The sequence below is a fragment of the Cetorhinus maximus genome, chromosome 8 (assembly GCF_964194155.1).
Source record: "Cetorhinus maximus chromosome 8, sCetMax3.hap1.1, whole genome shotgun sequence".
Classification (NCBI taxonomy): Eukaryota; Metazoa; Chordata; class Chondrichthyes; order Lamniformes; family Cetorhinidae; genus Cetorhinus; species Cetorhinus maximus.
In genome coordinates, this window is record NC_135886.1 from 66678756 (window position 1) to 66696352 (window position 17597).

Below are 17597 nucleotides of genomic sequence, written 5' to 3' on the forward strand. Positions count from 1 at the left end.
GCTGAGGAACCTCAAGGTACAAGCTGTTCCTGAACATGGGAGAGTATGTGCCCAGGCCACTTACCTCTCAGAATGGCTCAGAACCATTGAGGGCCTGTAACCACTGATACATGCAGCTTCTAATGTATAGGAGCAGCTGCCATTGGGCATAGAGGACAGTAGCATCTTATCTCACTGTCTATTCTTGAAGAAACATAGGAACATGATTAGGCCATTCAGACCATTGAGCCTGCTCCACCATTAAATATGATCATGGCTGATCATCCACTTTAATGCCTTTTTCCCCCATACTATCCACATATCCCTTTATGTCATTGGTATTTAGAAATCTGTCAATCTCTGCTTTAAACATACTCAATGACTGAGCTTCCACAGCCCTTTGGAGTAGAGAATTCCAAAGATTCACAACCCTCTTTGGTTAAAAAAAAAATTCTCATCTCGGTCCTGAGTGGCTTCCTCTTATTTTGAAATTGTGTTCCCTGGTTCTAGACTCCCCAACGATGGGAAACATCTTACCTGCATCAACCCTATCTATTCCTTCAAGTATTTTGTAGGTTTCAATGGGATTGCCCCATATTCTTCAAAAATCTAGAGAATCCATGCCCTGTTTCCCCAATCTCTCTTTTCAGGACAGTGCCCTGATCCTGGGAACAAGTCTGGTGAACCTTTGCTGCACTCCTTCTATGGCAATAATACCCTACCTAAGGTAAAGGGACCAAAAGTGCGTAGAATACTCCAGTTGTGATCTAACCAAGGTTCTATACAATTGAAGCAACATTTTGTTATTCCTGTACTCAAATCCTCTTGCAAAAAGGCTAACATACCATTAGCCTTCCTAATTGCTTGCTGCACCTGCATGTTAGCTTTCGGTGACTTATTGATGAGGACACCCAGGTCCCTTTGTACATCTACACTTTCCACTCTCTCATCATTTAAGAAATACTTCGCACATTTGTTCCCCCTACCAAAGTGGATAACCTCACATTTTGCACATTATATTCCATCTGTTCCACCTGAGGCCATGTTCTTGGCCACTCGCTAAGTCTGTCCAAATCCCTTGAAGTTGTTTTGCATCTTCCTCACGACACACATTCCCGCCTAGCTTTGTATCATCCATGAACTTGAAAAATATTACATTTGGTCCCCACATCCATATCTTTGATATATATTGTGAACAGCTGGGGCCCCCAAGTACTGATCTGTATCCCACTAGTCACAGCCTGCCAATGTGAGAATGACCCATTTATTCCGACATGCCAGTATATTATCTCCTATCTCTTGTGCTTTAATTTTGCTCACCAACTTGCTGTGGGGAACTTTATCAAAAGCCTTTTGAAAACTTAAGTACATTTTGTCCATCGACTCCCCTTTATTAATTCTGTTGGTAACATTCTCAAAAACTCCAACAGGTTCATCAAACGTGATTTCCCATTCATAAATCCACGTTGACTATGCTCAATCAGATCATTATTATCTAAGTGCCCATTTATCACATCCTTTATTTTCAGCATTTCCCCTACTACTGACGTAAGGCTGACAGGTCTGTAGTTCCCCGTTTTCTCTCTCCCTCTTTTTTAAATAGTGGGATATTTGCTACCTTCCAATCTGCAGGAACTATTCCAGAATCTATGGAATTTTGCAAGATGATCACCAATGCATCCAGTATCTCCATAGTTACCTCTTTCAAAACTCTGGGATGTAGAGTATCAGGTTCCGGAGACTTGTCAACCTTCAGTCCTGTTAATTTCTCCAATACAACCTTCTTACTAATACTAATTTCCTTCAGTGCCTCATTCTCCATAGCCCCTTGGATCTCTAATTCTGGGAGATTGCTTGTAACTTCCTCAGTGAAGACAGACACGCAGTAATCATTTAACTTCTCTGCCATTTCTCTACTCCCCATTATAAATTCCCCTGAATCTGTCTGTAATGAACCCACATTCGTTTTAGCTTATTGTTTCCTTTTTTATAGTCTGTTTTAATAATTTTTGCTAGTTTATATTCATATTCTATTCTCCCTTTCTTTATCAGTTTCTTGCTCCTCCTTTGCTATATTCCAAAATGCTCCCAATCCTCAGGTTTATTACTATGGGTGGAATGTTCCCTTCTGGGACTAAGTCCTGCTGCGGGGGTAGGGCGTGTTTCCCTCTGTGGAGACCATCAGGAATTCACGCGTATCATGCGATTTGTCCTCATTAACTATGCAATCGGGGGTTTCCCGATGTTTTGCGCAGTGGGACGGGCTGGCAGGTGTGCTCCCAGCCGTCATATTCGGGCGCTGTATTTAAAAGGCGTGCAGACAGCAACTTACCCACCACAGAAGTGGTGATGTTCCCATGCATCTGCCACCTTGTCCTTCTAGGTGGGAGAGATCACAAGTTTGGAAGGTGCTGTCAAAATAGTCTTGGTGAGTTGCTGCAGTGCATCTTGTAGATGGTACACACTGCTGCCACCTAGCGCCAATGATGGAGAGAGTGAATATTTGTGGAAGGAGTGCCAATCAAACGGGCTGCTTTGTCCTGGATGGTGTCAAGCTTCTTGAGTGTTGTTGGAGCTGCACTCATCCAGACAAGTTGAGAGTATTCCATCACACTCATGACTTGTGCCTTGTAGATAGTGGACAGGTTTTGGGGAGTCAGGAGGTGAGTTACTCTCTGCAGAATTCCCAGCCTCAGACCTGTTCTTGTCGCCACAGTATTTATATGGCTGGTCTAGTTTAGTTTCTGGTCAACGGTAATCCCCAGGATGCTGATAGTGGGGGATTCAGCAATAGTAATGCCATTGAATGTCAAGGGGAGATATGAAAAAAAATAAAGTAATTGAAAAATAAAGTGTAAAATAGTCAATGATGCTTTGACTTTCCTCAAATTTTCCAAACCCTGGTGCATAGCTGCAGAAAATTCCTCTTACTTGCTCCCATTTTATTTGGCAGTGTTTTATTTGCTTATGGTACATTATTTCTTTTCCCTGAGATCACAATACACTCAGGATTAAAGTTAAGTATTTCTAACACATTCAAAAGTCTTTGCATGATATACATTATAACCTGATATCTGAATCTGCGCCTGCTTTTCATGGTCATTGTGAATGCAAAATGATTAACTGGATTGTTCCTGTAGCTACTAGCTGGCAACTATCCTTGAACATAAGTCTGTCTAACAGCTCAGTCAAATTGTTTGGGTCAGATCAATACCTTTCTCAAGAAGGAATCAAGTACTTTCATTTCAAACATTCTCTGTAATTGTTATTCTGGGCATCTTTGTGGTCACGTATATTCAGATGCCCAGCCAGTTTAAAGCCGTCGGGGATCGGGTCTAGTCAGAGGACACATGACATTACACCAGTGAGTAGCCATATAATAGGTAAGCAACATGCTATTATTTGTGTTGAGGTTTACCATGGGAGATGTCTTTGTTGTTTTTGACATTTGGGGAAGGTTAGTAAAAGCTTATAACGACTGTAACTATACTATTAACACTGAATACTGTTCTTTTACCTGTATTATATTCAATATATTTATCTGCTGTCAAGGAGATCATGTGGCAGTGAACCAGAATATAGTGACAACTTTTGCTTGTTTGGTCCTGGGTCTCGCTATACATTTATTTAGTTTTTGCAGGAAAAGGCACACTCTGGTTTGCAAGCAAGATGAAATCTGCTCATGGGAGTGTAGACACTGAACTTGAGGAGAATATCTAAAACACAAAAAACACACACTTTTTCCTAATGCAGCTAAGCATGGCTTTAAAAGAAACACCAGGAAGTGAAGTACTAAATAAACCCTTGTAAATGGCCTTCAGTGACAATACCATCTTTGTTCTCACCACATGGACAATAATCTGGCAAAGCAGATTGTCCACTCATTGTAGAATGGGCTTGATGTTACTGACACTGAAATCAATTGAATTAAAATTAAGTGGGGATCTATAACAGGCAGATGATCTGCTCCACCAGATTGACACCCATGCAGTGAAGCTAACCCTGTTGTGTTTAAGAAGCAACCCATGGAAATGCAAATGGAACCCCGGTCCTAATTTACTTGTTTTTTTCACCTTTTATGAGGCTCATGTATGTAAATGCAAAAATGCTTGTTACTTTCCAAGCTCCAAGTACATATAAGAAGGAAACTCTACACATTTTATTTGACAACTACGATATATCTTTTTTTTTGGTTGTGCGTTTCCCAATATGTACTTTACTCTGCAGTATGTCCCACAGGACAAGATCAGTTTAAATATTGGATTGAAGGGCACAGAGAGGTTCAGGATTACAAAATGAAGGTATCAATGGTTTATGTATACCACAGCAAGAAATTAATTAATGATTTGTGTTAAGGCATAGCCACGTCTGTACACTTTACCTAATACCTAGCACTTGATCAAGCATTTCATTTTACAAGGAAAATCCACACAATTAAGAACACACCCACAACACTACCACAAACATTTTAGTTTTTTCCCCCATAAGGCATAGGGAGAAAGCTACAGACTGTACAGTTCTTGTCAAAGCAAATCATCAACAACTGAAGTGAATTGAACCCAGGGAAGACTATTTGTATTTTTGTTGCATCTCAGACAATTAAATTGCCCACTCAATGCATCAGCTGCAATGCAAACTCAAATGAAAATAAAACCTAGACTATGAGTCAGCAGGCAGCACTCAACCAAAGCAAGCCCAACCCAAGAGCTGATCAAGGTATAAAAAGACGTGTATTTTTAAACTGACGTGTTTATGCTCAGAACCCTGAGCATCAACTTATAAACTGTTATTATTATTTTAAAGATCTTAACCAGATCACCTCTCGATCTGCCTTCATAATTTAACACCTTAAGCCCTGGTATCATTCTGATGAATCTGTTGCTATACCTTGGATAAGTTTATATGAAGCTGTCAACCCAGTCCTGGCACAGCTCAGCGTTTACATACTTATAGGACTTTACTAACTTTAAGTCGTGACACTGCCTCCAGGTGCCTTGCAGTGAAACTTGTCACACTCTGCAAGATATGAAGTTATCAGGAATTTGGTGAAAGTAGAAATTCATTGGTAATTAGTAGGTGAATAGAACAGAAAGTGTCTTGTCATCAAACTGAAATTTAAACTTAGTTTCCTAAATCTTTAATTAAGTTTAGAAAGTCAGTGGGAGTTAAGTCAATCAGTTGCAAGTGGGCCCCTACTACAATCAAAAGTTCACCAATTGAGTTTCCAAAAGGTTATATATTAGTGAGTTATTTGCTGAAGTGCGGAACTTTGAGGAAATGGTACCATAGTGGTATAGTGGGCTAATGATCCAGAGGCCCAGACTAATGCTGAGGGGGTATGGGTTCAATTCTCATCACTGCAGCTGGGGGAATTTAAATTTAATTAATTAATTAATACATCTGGAACAAATGGTTGTTCCCAGATGGTTGTAAAGACCCATTTAGTTCATTAATGTCCTTTAGGGAAAGGAATCTATTGTCTTATCCAGTCTGGCCTACATGTGACTCCAGGACCACAGTAATGAGGTTGACTCTAAACGGCCCTCTGAAATGGCCTAGCAAGCTGCTTGGTTGTACCAAACTGTTACAGAAAGGTTCAATCAGAATATAACTAGATGGACCACCCAGTATCGAGCCAGGAACTAAAAATGACATAGGCACACCCTATCAAGTCAACCCTGCAAAGTCTTCCTCACCAACATCTGGAAACGTGACAAAATTGGGAGACCTGTCCCAGAAACTAGTCAAGCAACACCCTGACATAGCCATATTCACCAAATCATACCTTGCAAACAATGTCCCAGGCTCCTGCATCAAAATACCCTGGGTATGTCCTGTTCCACTGGCAGGACAGACCCACCAGAGGTGACAGCACAGTGGTATGCAGTAGACGTAGGGTAAACAAGATAAGAGACTTGAATCCTTGGCTCCAAGACTGGTGTGGGAGAAATGTGTTTTGATTCATGGGGCTCTGGCAACAGTATTGGGGAAAGTGGGACAATACCATTGGGACAGTTTTCACCTGAACTGCACTGGGACCAGAGTTCTGGTGAGTGGTATAACCAGGGTGGTAGAGTGGGCTTTGAACTAAATAGTGGGGACAAGGGATCAAGTGTTGGAAGATATGATTAATTAAAGAGAGAAGATGAGGCAAGAGAGCAAGGTAGCAATCAGAGCATGGCAGAAAGGGGCAGAGTGTACTGCCGATAAAGCCAGATATTGCAAAAATGGTAAAAAGGCAGAGTTAAAGGCTCTGTACCTGAATGCATGTGGTATTCGTATCAAAATGAATGAATTCACAGCTCAACTAGAAATAAATGCATATGATCTGATAGCTATTACAGATATATGGCTGCAAGATGACAAAGGCTGGGACCTGAATATTCAAGGGTGCACAACAGGAAGCTAGGAAAAGGTGGAAGGGTAGCTCTGTTAATTAAAGATGACATTGGTACAATGGAGGGAGGTCTAAAGATCAAGATGAAGAATCAGTTTGGTTAGCGGTGAGAAATAGTAAATGTAGGAAGTAGTTTATAGGCCCCCTAGCATAACCAAACTGTAGGATGGATTATACAGGAAGAAATAATGGGGGCTTGTGAGAAAGATATGGTGATGATCATAGGTGATTTTAATCCTCATATAGATTGGGTGAATTGTCAAAGGTAACCTGGAAGATGAGCTCATAGTATTTTCAGGACATTTTCTTAAGAGCAGCATGTGCTGCAGCGAACCAAAGAGCAGGCTATTCTAGATCTGGTAATGTGCAATGAGACAGGATTAATTAATGAGCTCATAGTAAAGACACCCTTAGGTAGCAGTTATCATAATATTATGGAATTTTGCGCGAGAGAAAAGTGGTTCTCAGACTGGTGTTTTGAACTTAAATAAGGGCAATTCGAGGGTATGAAGACAGAGCTGGCTAAAGTGAACTGGGAAATTAGGTTAAGGGATAAGTCAATAGAGATGCAGTGGCAGATATTTAAGAAGATATTTCATAACACTCAGCAAAGATATATTTCAGTGAGAAAGAAAGACTCTGGGAAAGGATGCACCATTCGTGGCTAACTGAGGAAGTTAAAGGTTATATCAAATTGAAAAAAAAGTGTACAATTCTGCAAAGATGAGTGGTAGCTTAGAAGATTGGACAGGTTATAAAAAACAGCAAAGAATGGTAAAAAAAAGAGGGAGAAACTACAGTACAAGAGAAAGCTAGCTAGAGATATAAAACAGATAGTAAGAGTTTCTTTGGGTATTTAAAAATGAAAAAGTAAAGGGAGCGTTGGCCCGCTATAGAGCGAGTCTGGTAAATTAATAATGGAAAATAAGGAAATGGCGGGTGAATTGAACAGATATTTTGCATCTGTCTTCACTGTAGAGGACACAAATAACATTCCAGAAATAAGTATGCATCAATAGGTGAAAGGGAGGGAGGAACTTAAAATATTACAATTACCAGGGAAAGAGTACTGAGAAAACTATTAGAATTAAAAGCTGACAAGTCCCCAGGTCCTGATGGACTTCATCCTAGGGTCTTAAAATAAGTGGCTGCTGAGATAGTAAATGCATTGGTTTTAATTTTCCAAAATGCCCTAGATTCTGGGGAGGGAGACAGAAAGCAGGAAACTATGGGCCAGTTAGCTAATATCTGTCATAGGGAAAATGCTGGAATCTATTATTAAGAAGGTTATAGTGAGGCATTGAGAAAATCTCAGTGCAACCAAGCAGAGCCAGAATTGATGATAAGTCATCGACCTGAAAAGTCAAGTCTGTTTCTCTCCACAGATGCTGCCTGACCTGTTTTTCCAGCATTTTTGTTCTTATTTCAGATTTCCAGCATCTGGAATATTTTGCTTTAGAACAGATTGAAGTCCTGCCACACCCAGCAATGAAAGTGGCGGACAATTCAACAACTAACCAGAGGAGGCGGCTCTACACACATTCCCATCCTCAACCATCTTCAGACTGAACTGCCAAGTGGATGATCCATTTCGGCCTCTTCCTGATATCCTCATTACCAGATTCTAGTCTTTAGCCAATTAATTGATTTGGTCAAAACTGTCATCAGGTAAAATGACAGTTAAACACCTCCCATTGTTAATAAAAACATTTAACTTAATATGTGACTGGTAGAGACCAAGCCATGGTTAGACCACATCTGGAGTACCATGTACAGTTCTGGGATCTTCCCCCTTAGAAAGTATATATTGGCCTTGGAAGGACAGGAATCTGATTCACCAGAATGTTACCAGGACTCCAAGGATTAGTTTATGAGAAGAGATTACATAAGCTAGGCTTGTATTCCCTGAAATACAGATGGTTAAGGGGTGATTTGATTGATGCTTTAGGATTTTATACGAACATACAGATTAGGAGCAGAAATAGGCCACTTGGCCCTTCGAGCCTGCTCTACCATCAATAAGAGATCATGGCTCATCTGAATGAAACCTCAACTCTACATTCCTGCCTACCCCCGATAATCTTTCACCCCATTGCTTATTAAGAATCTATCTAGCTCTGCCTTAAAAATATTCAAAGACTCTGCTTCCACTGCCTTTTGAGTTCCAAAGACTCACAACCCTCAGAGAAAAAAATTCTCATCTGTCTTAAATGAGTGATTATTTTTAAACAGTGGCCCCTAGTTCTAGATTCTCCCACAAGAGGAAACATCCTCTCCACATCCACCTCTCAGGATCTTATATGATTCAATCAAGTCGCCTCTTACTCTTCTAAACTCCAGTAGATACAAACCTAGCCTGTCCAACCTTCCCTCATAAGACAACCCGCCCATTCTTGGTATTAGTCTTGTAAACCTTCTCTGAACTGCTTCTAATGCATTTACATCCTTCCTTAAATAAGGAGACCAATACTGTACACAGTACTCCAGATGTGATTTCACCAGTGCCCTGTACAACTGAAGCATAACCTCCCTATTTTTGTATTCAGTTCCCCTCACAATAAACTATAACATGCCATTAGCTTTCCTAAATACTTGCCGTACCTCCATGCACTAGGACACCCAGATCCCTCTGAATCTCAGAGCTCTGCAATCTCTCACCATTTAGATAATATGCTTCGTTTTTTATTCTTCCTACCGAAATGAGAAATTTCACGTTTACCCACATTATACTCCATTTGCCAGATTATTGCCCACTCACTTAACCTATGTCCCTATGCAGTCTTCTTATGTTCTCTTCACAACTTACTTTCCAACCTATCTTTGTGACATCAGCAAATTTAGCAACCATACTTTTGGTGCCTTCATCCAAGTCATTTATATAAATTATAAAAAGTTGAGGCCCCAGCACTGATCCCTGCGGCACACCACTCGCTACATCCTGCCAACCAGAAAAAGACCCACTTATGGGCTAATCTCTTTCTTTATTTTTTATTCATTCATCGGATGTTGGCATCGCTCGCTAGGCCAGCATTTATTGCCCATTACTAATTGCCCTTGAGAAGGTGGAGGTGGTGTAGGTACAGCCACAGTGCTGCTAGGGAAGGAATTCCAGGATTTTGACCCAGCGACAGTGAAGGAACGGTGATATATTTCCAAGTCAGGATGGTGTGTGGCTTGGAGGGGAACTTCAGGTGATGGTGTTCCCATGCATCTGCAGCCCTTGTCCTTCTATATGGTAGTGATCATAGGTTTGGAAGCTGCTGTAACAAGCAGCCTTGGTCAGTTCCTGTACTGCATCTTGTAGGTGGTACATAGTGCTGCCACTGTGCATCAGTGGTGGAGGGAGTGAATATTTGTGGATGTGGTGCCAATCAAGAAGGCTGCTTTGTCCTGGGTGGTGTCAAGCTTCTTGAGTGTTGTTGGAGCTACAGTCATCCAGGCAAGTGGAGAGTATTCCATCACGCTCCTGACTTGTGCCTTGTAGATGGTGGACAGGCTTTGGGAAGTCTGGTTAGCTAGCCAATCTTCTACCATGCAAATATGTTACCCCCTACACCATGAGCTTTTATCTTCCACAATAACTTTTGATGTGGCCTTATCAAATGCCTTCTGGAAATTTAAGTACAGTACATCCCTTTATCCACAGCACATGTGACTCCTTCAAAGAACTTCAATAAATTGGCTATACAAGATTTTCGTTTCACAAAATCATGTTGACTGTGCCTAATTACCTTGAATTTTTCAAAGTGCCCAACCATAACATCTTTAATAATAGCTTCTAACATTTTCCCTGTGACAAATGTTAAGCTAACTGGCCTGTTGTTTCCTGCTTTCTATGTTCCTCCCTTTTTGAATAAAGGAGTTAGATTTGCTATTTTCCAATACAGTGGAACCTTCCCCCAATCTAGGGAATTCTGGAAAATTAAAACCAACGCATCAACTATCTCACTAGCCATTTCTTTTAAGACCCTAGGATGAAGTCCATCAGGACCTGAGGATTTGTCAGTCCACAGCTCCAACAATTTGCTCAATGCCACTTGCCTGGTGATTGCAATTTTCCTGAGTTCCCGATTTCGAAAGGAATTGAATGGTTAGATGGAGAAAAATGTTTCCACCATTGTGAGTCTAGAACAAGGGGACATAACCTTAAAATCAGAGTCAGGCCATTCAGTAAAGAAGTTAGGAAATCCTTCTTCAAACAAAAGGTGGTAGTAGAGTGGAGCTCTTTCCCACAAAAAGTAGTGGGTGCTACCTCAATTAATAATTTAAAATCTGAGATGGATGGATTTTTTTGCTAGCCATGGATATAAAGAGATATGGAGCCTAGGTGGGTGGATAGAGTTTGGATGCAGTCTAACCATGATTTCACTGAATGGTGCAACAGGGATCGAGGGGCTGAAAGATCAACTCCTGTCCCTATGTTCTGTTCTGTCCCCTAGTTAGTGCAGCAAGCCTTAGAAATTCTTCACACAAAATGCAACTCTTGGAAAGAATGAGGCACAGAGACATGCAACTCACGTTAGAAGAATAAAGCATAGCAATCTAAACCCACACTTTGCAATAAAATCATAAAATGGTTCCCTTATATAAGCTAAGCATTAATGGTCCTCTACAGAACTCAGGATAGTACCTTTTTGTTGGGTTGTGGTGGATACGTTTTCCATTGGCAACCATAAATGCCAGTAATACAAGTTAAGCAAAATTTCTTCAACTGAAATATCATCTGCCTTTCCATCATCAGTCTCGCTAGTTCACAGGCATTAACTGCACAGTCCTTCAGAAAAAAGAAAAATAAATAAATAATGAGACATATCAGAACAACATATTTCCACAATCTCTTAAATGGAACAGAATGACTGCATTATCAGGAACAGTGAATGAGATGCAATCACCAATGTTTTTGATATGTCTTCCTTTATCCTCAGTGAAGGATTCAACTCCTCCACCCACCACCCAAGTCCATCACACTGATCAACAGGGTCCTCAACCATGACTATCCCATTTCCTGTACTTCTGCTCTCACCCCTTCTCCTTGCTTGCAGGCCACGATAAGGTTCTCCTTGTCCTCACCTGCCACCCAACCAGCCTCCGTATTTAACAGAGTTCTGCCAGTTCTGCCATCTTCAGCATGATGATATCACCAAACACGTCACCCTCTCTCCTTTCAGCATTCTGAAAGGTTATCTCATCCGCCGCAGACAGGTCCATTCCTCAATACCCCCAACAGCCCCACCCCCTTCCCCTAGCTCCTTTTCGTGCAAGCGCAGAAGATTCAACACCTGCCCTTTTGTCTCCTTTATCTTCACTGCCCAAGGCTGCAAACATTCCTTCCAGTTGAAACAGCGATGTACATGCATTTTTTTTTTGTTTAGTATACTGTATTTGTTTCTCACAATACGGTCTGCTGTACACCGAGGAGACCAAACGTAGATTGGTTAACTGTTTTGCGGAATACCTTCGTTCAGTCTGCAAGCATGACCCCGAGCTTCTAGTCACCTGTCATTTTAATTCTTCCCCTTGCTCTAATGCTGATCTCTCTGACCTCGGCCTCCTGCAATGTTCTAATGAAACTTAAAGTGAGCCCAAGGAACAGCACCTGATCCTTCAGTTAGGCACTTCACAGCCTTCCAGACTCATTGAATTCAGCAATTTTAGACCGTAATCTCGGCCTGGATTTTGTTTCCTCTTTGCAGGTTTGGGTTTTGCAGTCACGTTTCTTGCTTTTGCTTTTGCTTTTGGATGGCATCTGTTCATCATTCTGCCATATACGCCTCCTTTAGACACACCTTTTATATCTTTACTTGTTCCGTTGCTACTCCCTTTCACCCTTTGCCTTTAACTCTTTTTGTCATTTAATCTCTCCTGTCTTCCATGCTATTACAGGCCTTCACTTCTATTCTTTTTCCACGCACCTCCCTATCACTTGCTTATAACTTATTACATTTCTAACTTTTTCCAGCTTGTTTAAAAGATTATTGACTTGAAACTTTACTTTTGTTTCTTTCTCCACAGATGTCCCCTAACTGGCAGAGTATTTCCAGCATTTTCTGTTTTTATTTCGGATTTTCAGCATCCACAGTATTTTACTTTTGTAAAGTTTTCACAATTAGCTGCATTGGGTGACAGCCAATAATTAAAATGGTGCTTCGCAGCAGTTCCCAAATTAGATCTCTGTCATGTGAAAAATGTGAAAATATGAGGAATGTACTCACCATTGCTATGCTTCTGATAGTTGTTCATTTGCAACCATGGACATTGCTCAGGAATAACTGCACTGATGTGGTTAGTGACCTCGCTTAATTTGTCTAGCATTGTGCTTTTACAGGACAGTGACCTTCAACCTCAATATGGCCATTTTACTTTTGTTTAACTCCTTGGGCAACAATTTTTACTCTTTAGCAATTTGCACCCATGTGTTCACTGAGCTGATGTGAACAAATGAATCTGCTTTTCTGTTATACCACAACTTTTCTTTTTATTTTAAGCTACAGCCATTTAAGAACTGCTGCCTCACTGGCAGGCACGAGTTACATGCCAAACTCAATAGAAAAACTATTCTCCTGCCTGTTGTGTGTTCAGAATAGGGGCAGGTCTTATATTACATCATCCCTCCCCACACCCTACACCCCACCTACATATTGCGTGCACAGGTGTCCCTACCCTAAAGCCATATGTAGTTCCAATTATTCTAGAATTGGAGCCTGTCAATAACAGATTAATGTTGAAACGATTTTAGGCACATCATGCGAATACTTGATGAGACATGTCATGTCTGAGATTTCTTTCCAATGTGGTAAAGGGATTAGGAAATAGCCTTTCATGTGTGAATCATAGAAATTTTTAGGTTGCACAATGTAATTTTTCATCAGTGGGATTGGGAAAATACAATTGTTAATATAAATTTAACTTTAAAAAAAATTGGCAACAACTTTGATTTACCCAATGGCTCACCAATGCCTTAAATGGCTGAACAATACATACAAGAGATTATAGAGATCCCAATTTCAACCCTTGGTGTGTGCTGAATTATCTGATATAAACTGTGCAGATATTAGGGAAACATCATTTGGCCTCAGCTGCTCTGCAGTTGGGTGGGCAAAGCCAGTGAGGGTTTCTCCTGATCGCTTCCATCACGACTGATGAATGTTGGATTGGGACCGCATTGTTATTGTTGATAGATGAAGAGCTGATCACAGCTCCAAAATAAAGAATGGCCACTTGGGCTGTTACTGGATGACATTCAATGTTTACAGAGTTGTAGAATCAAAAAAAGTGAGGACCTCCAAGATAGGACATGAGAAATTTAGAGAAAAATGAATTACAAAAACAATTTTCACATATCTGATTCTCCAGCAGTGACAGAAATGTACAGAGAGGTATATGTACCATTTATATATTTAGATAGCATTATACAAGGACAGGGTCAAGCTGCTTGGTTTAAATTTCAAACAATGCTGTGCAGTTAACTGCCAGTCACCATCAATTGGTGCCTTCTCCATGGCAACAACTCTACCAATCAGAGTCCACTTGCCAACCAATCCGAATTCTCTTCTAATGTAGTACAAATAGTTGTTTTCCCCTTGTATTGGTATTCTTGCGGTGTCCTAATGAGTGCAAGATGAAAAGCTTTGACGTGTCTCTTTTTTCGACAGGAACTATGTTAATTTTTGGATGGTGGTTAGAGACCGAGCAAGGCAAGTTGATGTTCACTGGGAAGGGAATGTACCTGTGTTAGCTGGTGACCTAAACTATATTGTCCAAATTAAAAGTCAAAACCCAAGGACAGTGGGAATTCACTATCACTAGGCATAACTCACTGGAATTACTTATTATCTCCAGCATTCTCTATTTTTGCTTGTGTAGATGTTACACAATCTATCTGCCTTGATTATTTAATGGTCTTACCTCTGATTCAGATTGTCATGTGTTCAAAATCCATTCCAGAGATTTGAGCACGAAATTTCATCTGACAGTACAGCACAGAGAAAGTCCTATGCTGTCAACAATGCTAATTTTCAGATATTAAACCGAGGCTCCATTTTCCCTCTCAGATGAATGTAAAAGATCCTATGGCACTATTTGACCAGTGGAAGGAGAGTTTTCCTGGTGTCCTAGCCAATATTTATTCCTCAACCACAATCAGGAAAACAGATTATCTGGTCATTTTTCTCGCTGTTTGTGAGCCCTTGCTGTGTGCAAATTTCCTGCCATGTTTCCTACCATACAACTTAAATTACTTCATTGGTTGTAAAGTGCACAGCGGTACTAAGAATGTATACCTTTCTTAGGAAGACCCCCCTACATCAGGATGTAGATAAAATAATTTTGGACTTGCCAACCATTTCCATACCACTGCCAATCTGTTTCCCTTCATCAGCAGATATAATTCACCCAGGCTGGAACTCTGACCTGGACAATCAGTGTTCAGTCCTAGTCCTCTAATCACAGGAAAGACATTATTGCTTTGAGAGGTTGTAAAGTTAAGCAAAAAAGATTATTTTGGGTATCAGGAAATGTATTATGAGGGAAGTTTGGGGTCAGTATTCTTTGGAAAAAGGGAGGTTTTGAAGTTCTCAAGATTAATAAAAACAATTGATAAAATTTAATGTGACCTGTATAGTTCTCACTGAATGGCATTGAATGTGACCTATTTCACGCTTGAGCGGGATAATGAAATTTGGAGGCTATTAGTAACATAGGGTTGGATTCTAGAGGCAGGCCCATTCCCTACACATGCCATCACCACCCCCTCCCCCCTCTCACCCCTGGACCGAAAACTCTGTGGTCAGCCCATCCACTCAAAACCCAGTTGCCCTGCAGCAACATTGCGCTGGGGATTGCCTTAATTGAGTCAGAGTGGGATTTCCACCCCCATCTGGGAGGAAGACCTGCCCTAGTTCTCTAGTCCCAGTAGCATCAGGGTTGAGTTGTGGCCACTGCTGGGACTAAAAGCAGATCCTGAAGAAGGCTGATAGGACAGACCTGTCTGGCAGACCCCAGTGAGCAGAGTACATAAGAACTAGGAGCAGGAGTAGACAATTCAGCCTCTCGAGCCTGCCCCCCAATTCAATATGATCATGGCTGATCTCATTTTGGCCTCAACTCCAATTTTCCGCCCTCTCCCCATAACCTTTCAAACCAATAATAATTAAAGATCTGTCTATCTCCTCCTTTAATTTATTCAGCGTCCTGGCACCCACTGCACTCTGAGGCAGTGAATTCCACAGATTCATGACCCTTTGAGAAAAGTAATTCCTCCTCATCTCTGATTTAAATCTACCACCCCTTAGCCTAAAACTATGGCCTCTTGTTCTAGAATACCCCACAAGGGGAAACATCCACTCCACGTCTACTTTGTCTATCCCCTTTAGCATCTTATATACCTCAATTGGATCTCCTCTTATCCTTCTAAACTCTAGTGAGTATAGGCCTAAACTGCTCAAAATCTTCTCATAAGACAAGCTCCGCATTTCTGGAATCAATCTAGTGAACCTCGTCTGAACCACCTCCAGTGCAACTACATCCTTCCACAAGTAAGGGGACCAAAACTGTGCATGGTACTCCAGGTGCGGCCTCACCAATGCCTTGCACAGTTGCAACTTCCCTATTTTTATACTCTATTCCTTTAGCAATAAATGCCAAAATTCCATTTGCCTTCCTTATTACCTGCTGTACTGTATACTAGCTTTCAGCGATTCATGCACAAGAACATCCAGATCCCTCTGCACTGAAGCATTCTGAAGTTTCTCTCCATTTAAATAATAAGTCACCTTTTTATTCTTCCGACCAAAATGGATAACCTCACAGTTATCCACGTTAAACTCCATCTGCCAAATTTTGGCCCATTCACCTAACCTGTCCATATCCATTTGTAAATTTCTTATTTCTTCATTGCAACTTACTTTCCCATCTATTTTGGTGTCATCTGCAAATTTAGTAGGGGGTTGGGGGTGCCTTGTTTTCGAGGCCAAGAGGAAGCTTAAAGAGGGATGCCTCCCATGGGCACAGGAATACCCACCCACCAACTAAAGGAGATACTCCCCCTTCCTACCCAACAGCAGCTCACATAGTGAAGGCTGCTGGGCTCTTCACTTTCCTTCCGAGTTCCCCTGCCACATGTATTATAAATTCTTTCGAGTTATCAACAGTCACAGATTGCAACTCTTTTGAGTACAATCACAGTTCTCGGTTTCCGGGAGTGGGACATGAACCCACAACCTTCTGATTCAAAGGCGAGGCTGCTATGGACTGAGCCACAGCTGAACCACATGTATTATAATGGCGGAGGCAGAATGAGGCACTTAAGTGGCCAATTAATGGCCACTTAAGGGCCTTAATTGGCCCCAGGGCAGACAGGCTGCCTGATGTCTTGCCCAGCCACCATAATATGGGAGACAAGTTGGGGGGTGGGTGGGAAGGTAGCATACAGGCACCTGTTTTACTTTACAAGCCCCCCTGCCTTAAAATACGCTGATGGGGCGGGGCAGGGGAATAAAATTCAGCCCATAAAATATTTAGGAATTATAAGGAGGGTGCAACTTATGTTTATAGAGACCAGCAGTATAAAAAACACATTAGTCCTTTGTTAATTCTCACTGTATATTGGTTCTGGCCTGTAGATTCAACTTACCATAACTATGCTCAGGATTGGTTTATTAAGTTTGCATGCATACATGTCTGCATCTGCATCCACACGCTCGCAAACTTCAACTCAAGCACACAGATGCACAAAATGCCCACACTTGCATGCAATGTATATATACACAGACACCCACTCACAAGCACACTATTTTAATGAGAACTGATGTCATTCCCAGCTCAGTGATTTAGAGTCATAGAGATTCGGCCCATCATGTCCGCGTCGTTCATCAAGCCCCTGTATACTCTAATCCCAGTTCCAGCATTTGGCCCTTAGCCCTGTATGCTATGGCATTTCAAGTGTTCATCTAAATACTACTTAAATGTTGTGAGGGTTCCCACTCTTTCAGGCAGTGAGTTCCAGATATCCCCCACCCTCTGGGTGAAAAGAATTTTCCTCAAATCCCCTTCAAACCTTCTGCCCCTTATCTTAAATCTATTCCCCCTGCTTATTGACCCCTTCACTAAGTGGAAAAGTTTCTTCCTATCTACGACCGTCAATTTTGTATACCTCAATCAGGTCCCCCCTTAGCCTTCTTTTCTCCGAGGAAAACAACCCCAGCCTATCTAGTCTTTCTTCATA

General features: G+C 41.3%; 1 protein-coding gene across 2 annotated transcripts in view; it reads right to left on the reverse strand.

The window, feature by feature from the left end:
- The window catches only part of gdpd2 (glycerophosphodiester phosphodiesterase domain containing 2), a 162843-nt gene that overhangs the window by 113758 nt on the left and 31488 nt on the right, over positions 1-17597 (reverse strand). The window contains exons 1-2 of one of the 2 annotated variants that reach the window (XM_078546235.1): positions 12589-12719; positions 11007-11150 (exon numbers count right to left, since the gene is read on the reverse strand). In XM_078546235.1, coding sequence (XP_078402361.1) covers positions 11007-11150; positions 12589-12591 — 147 coding nt within the window. In that variant the 5' untranslated portion in view covers positions 12592-12719. Of the gene's footprint in view, positions 1-11006; positions 11151-12588; positions 12720-17597 lie in introns of those variants that run through there. The other variant, XM_078546236.1, reaches the window with a different exon arrangement.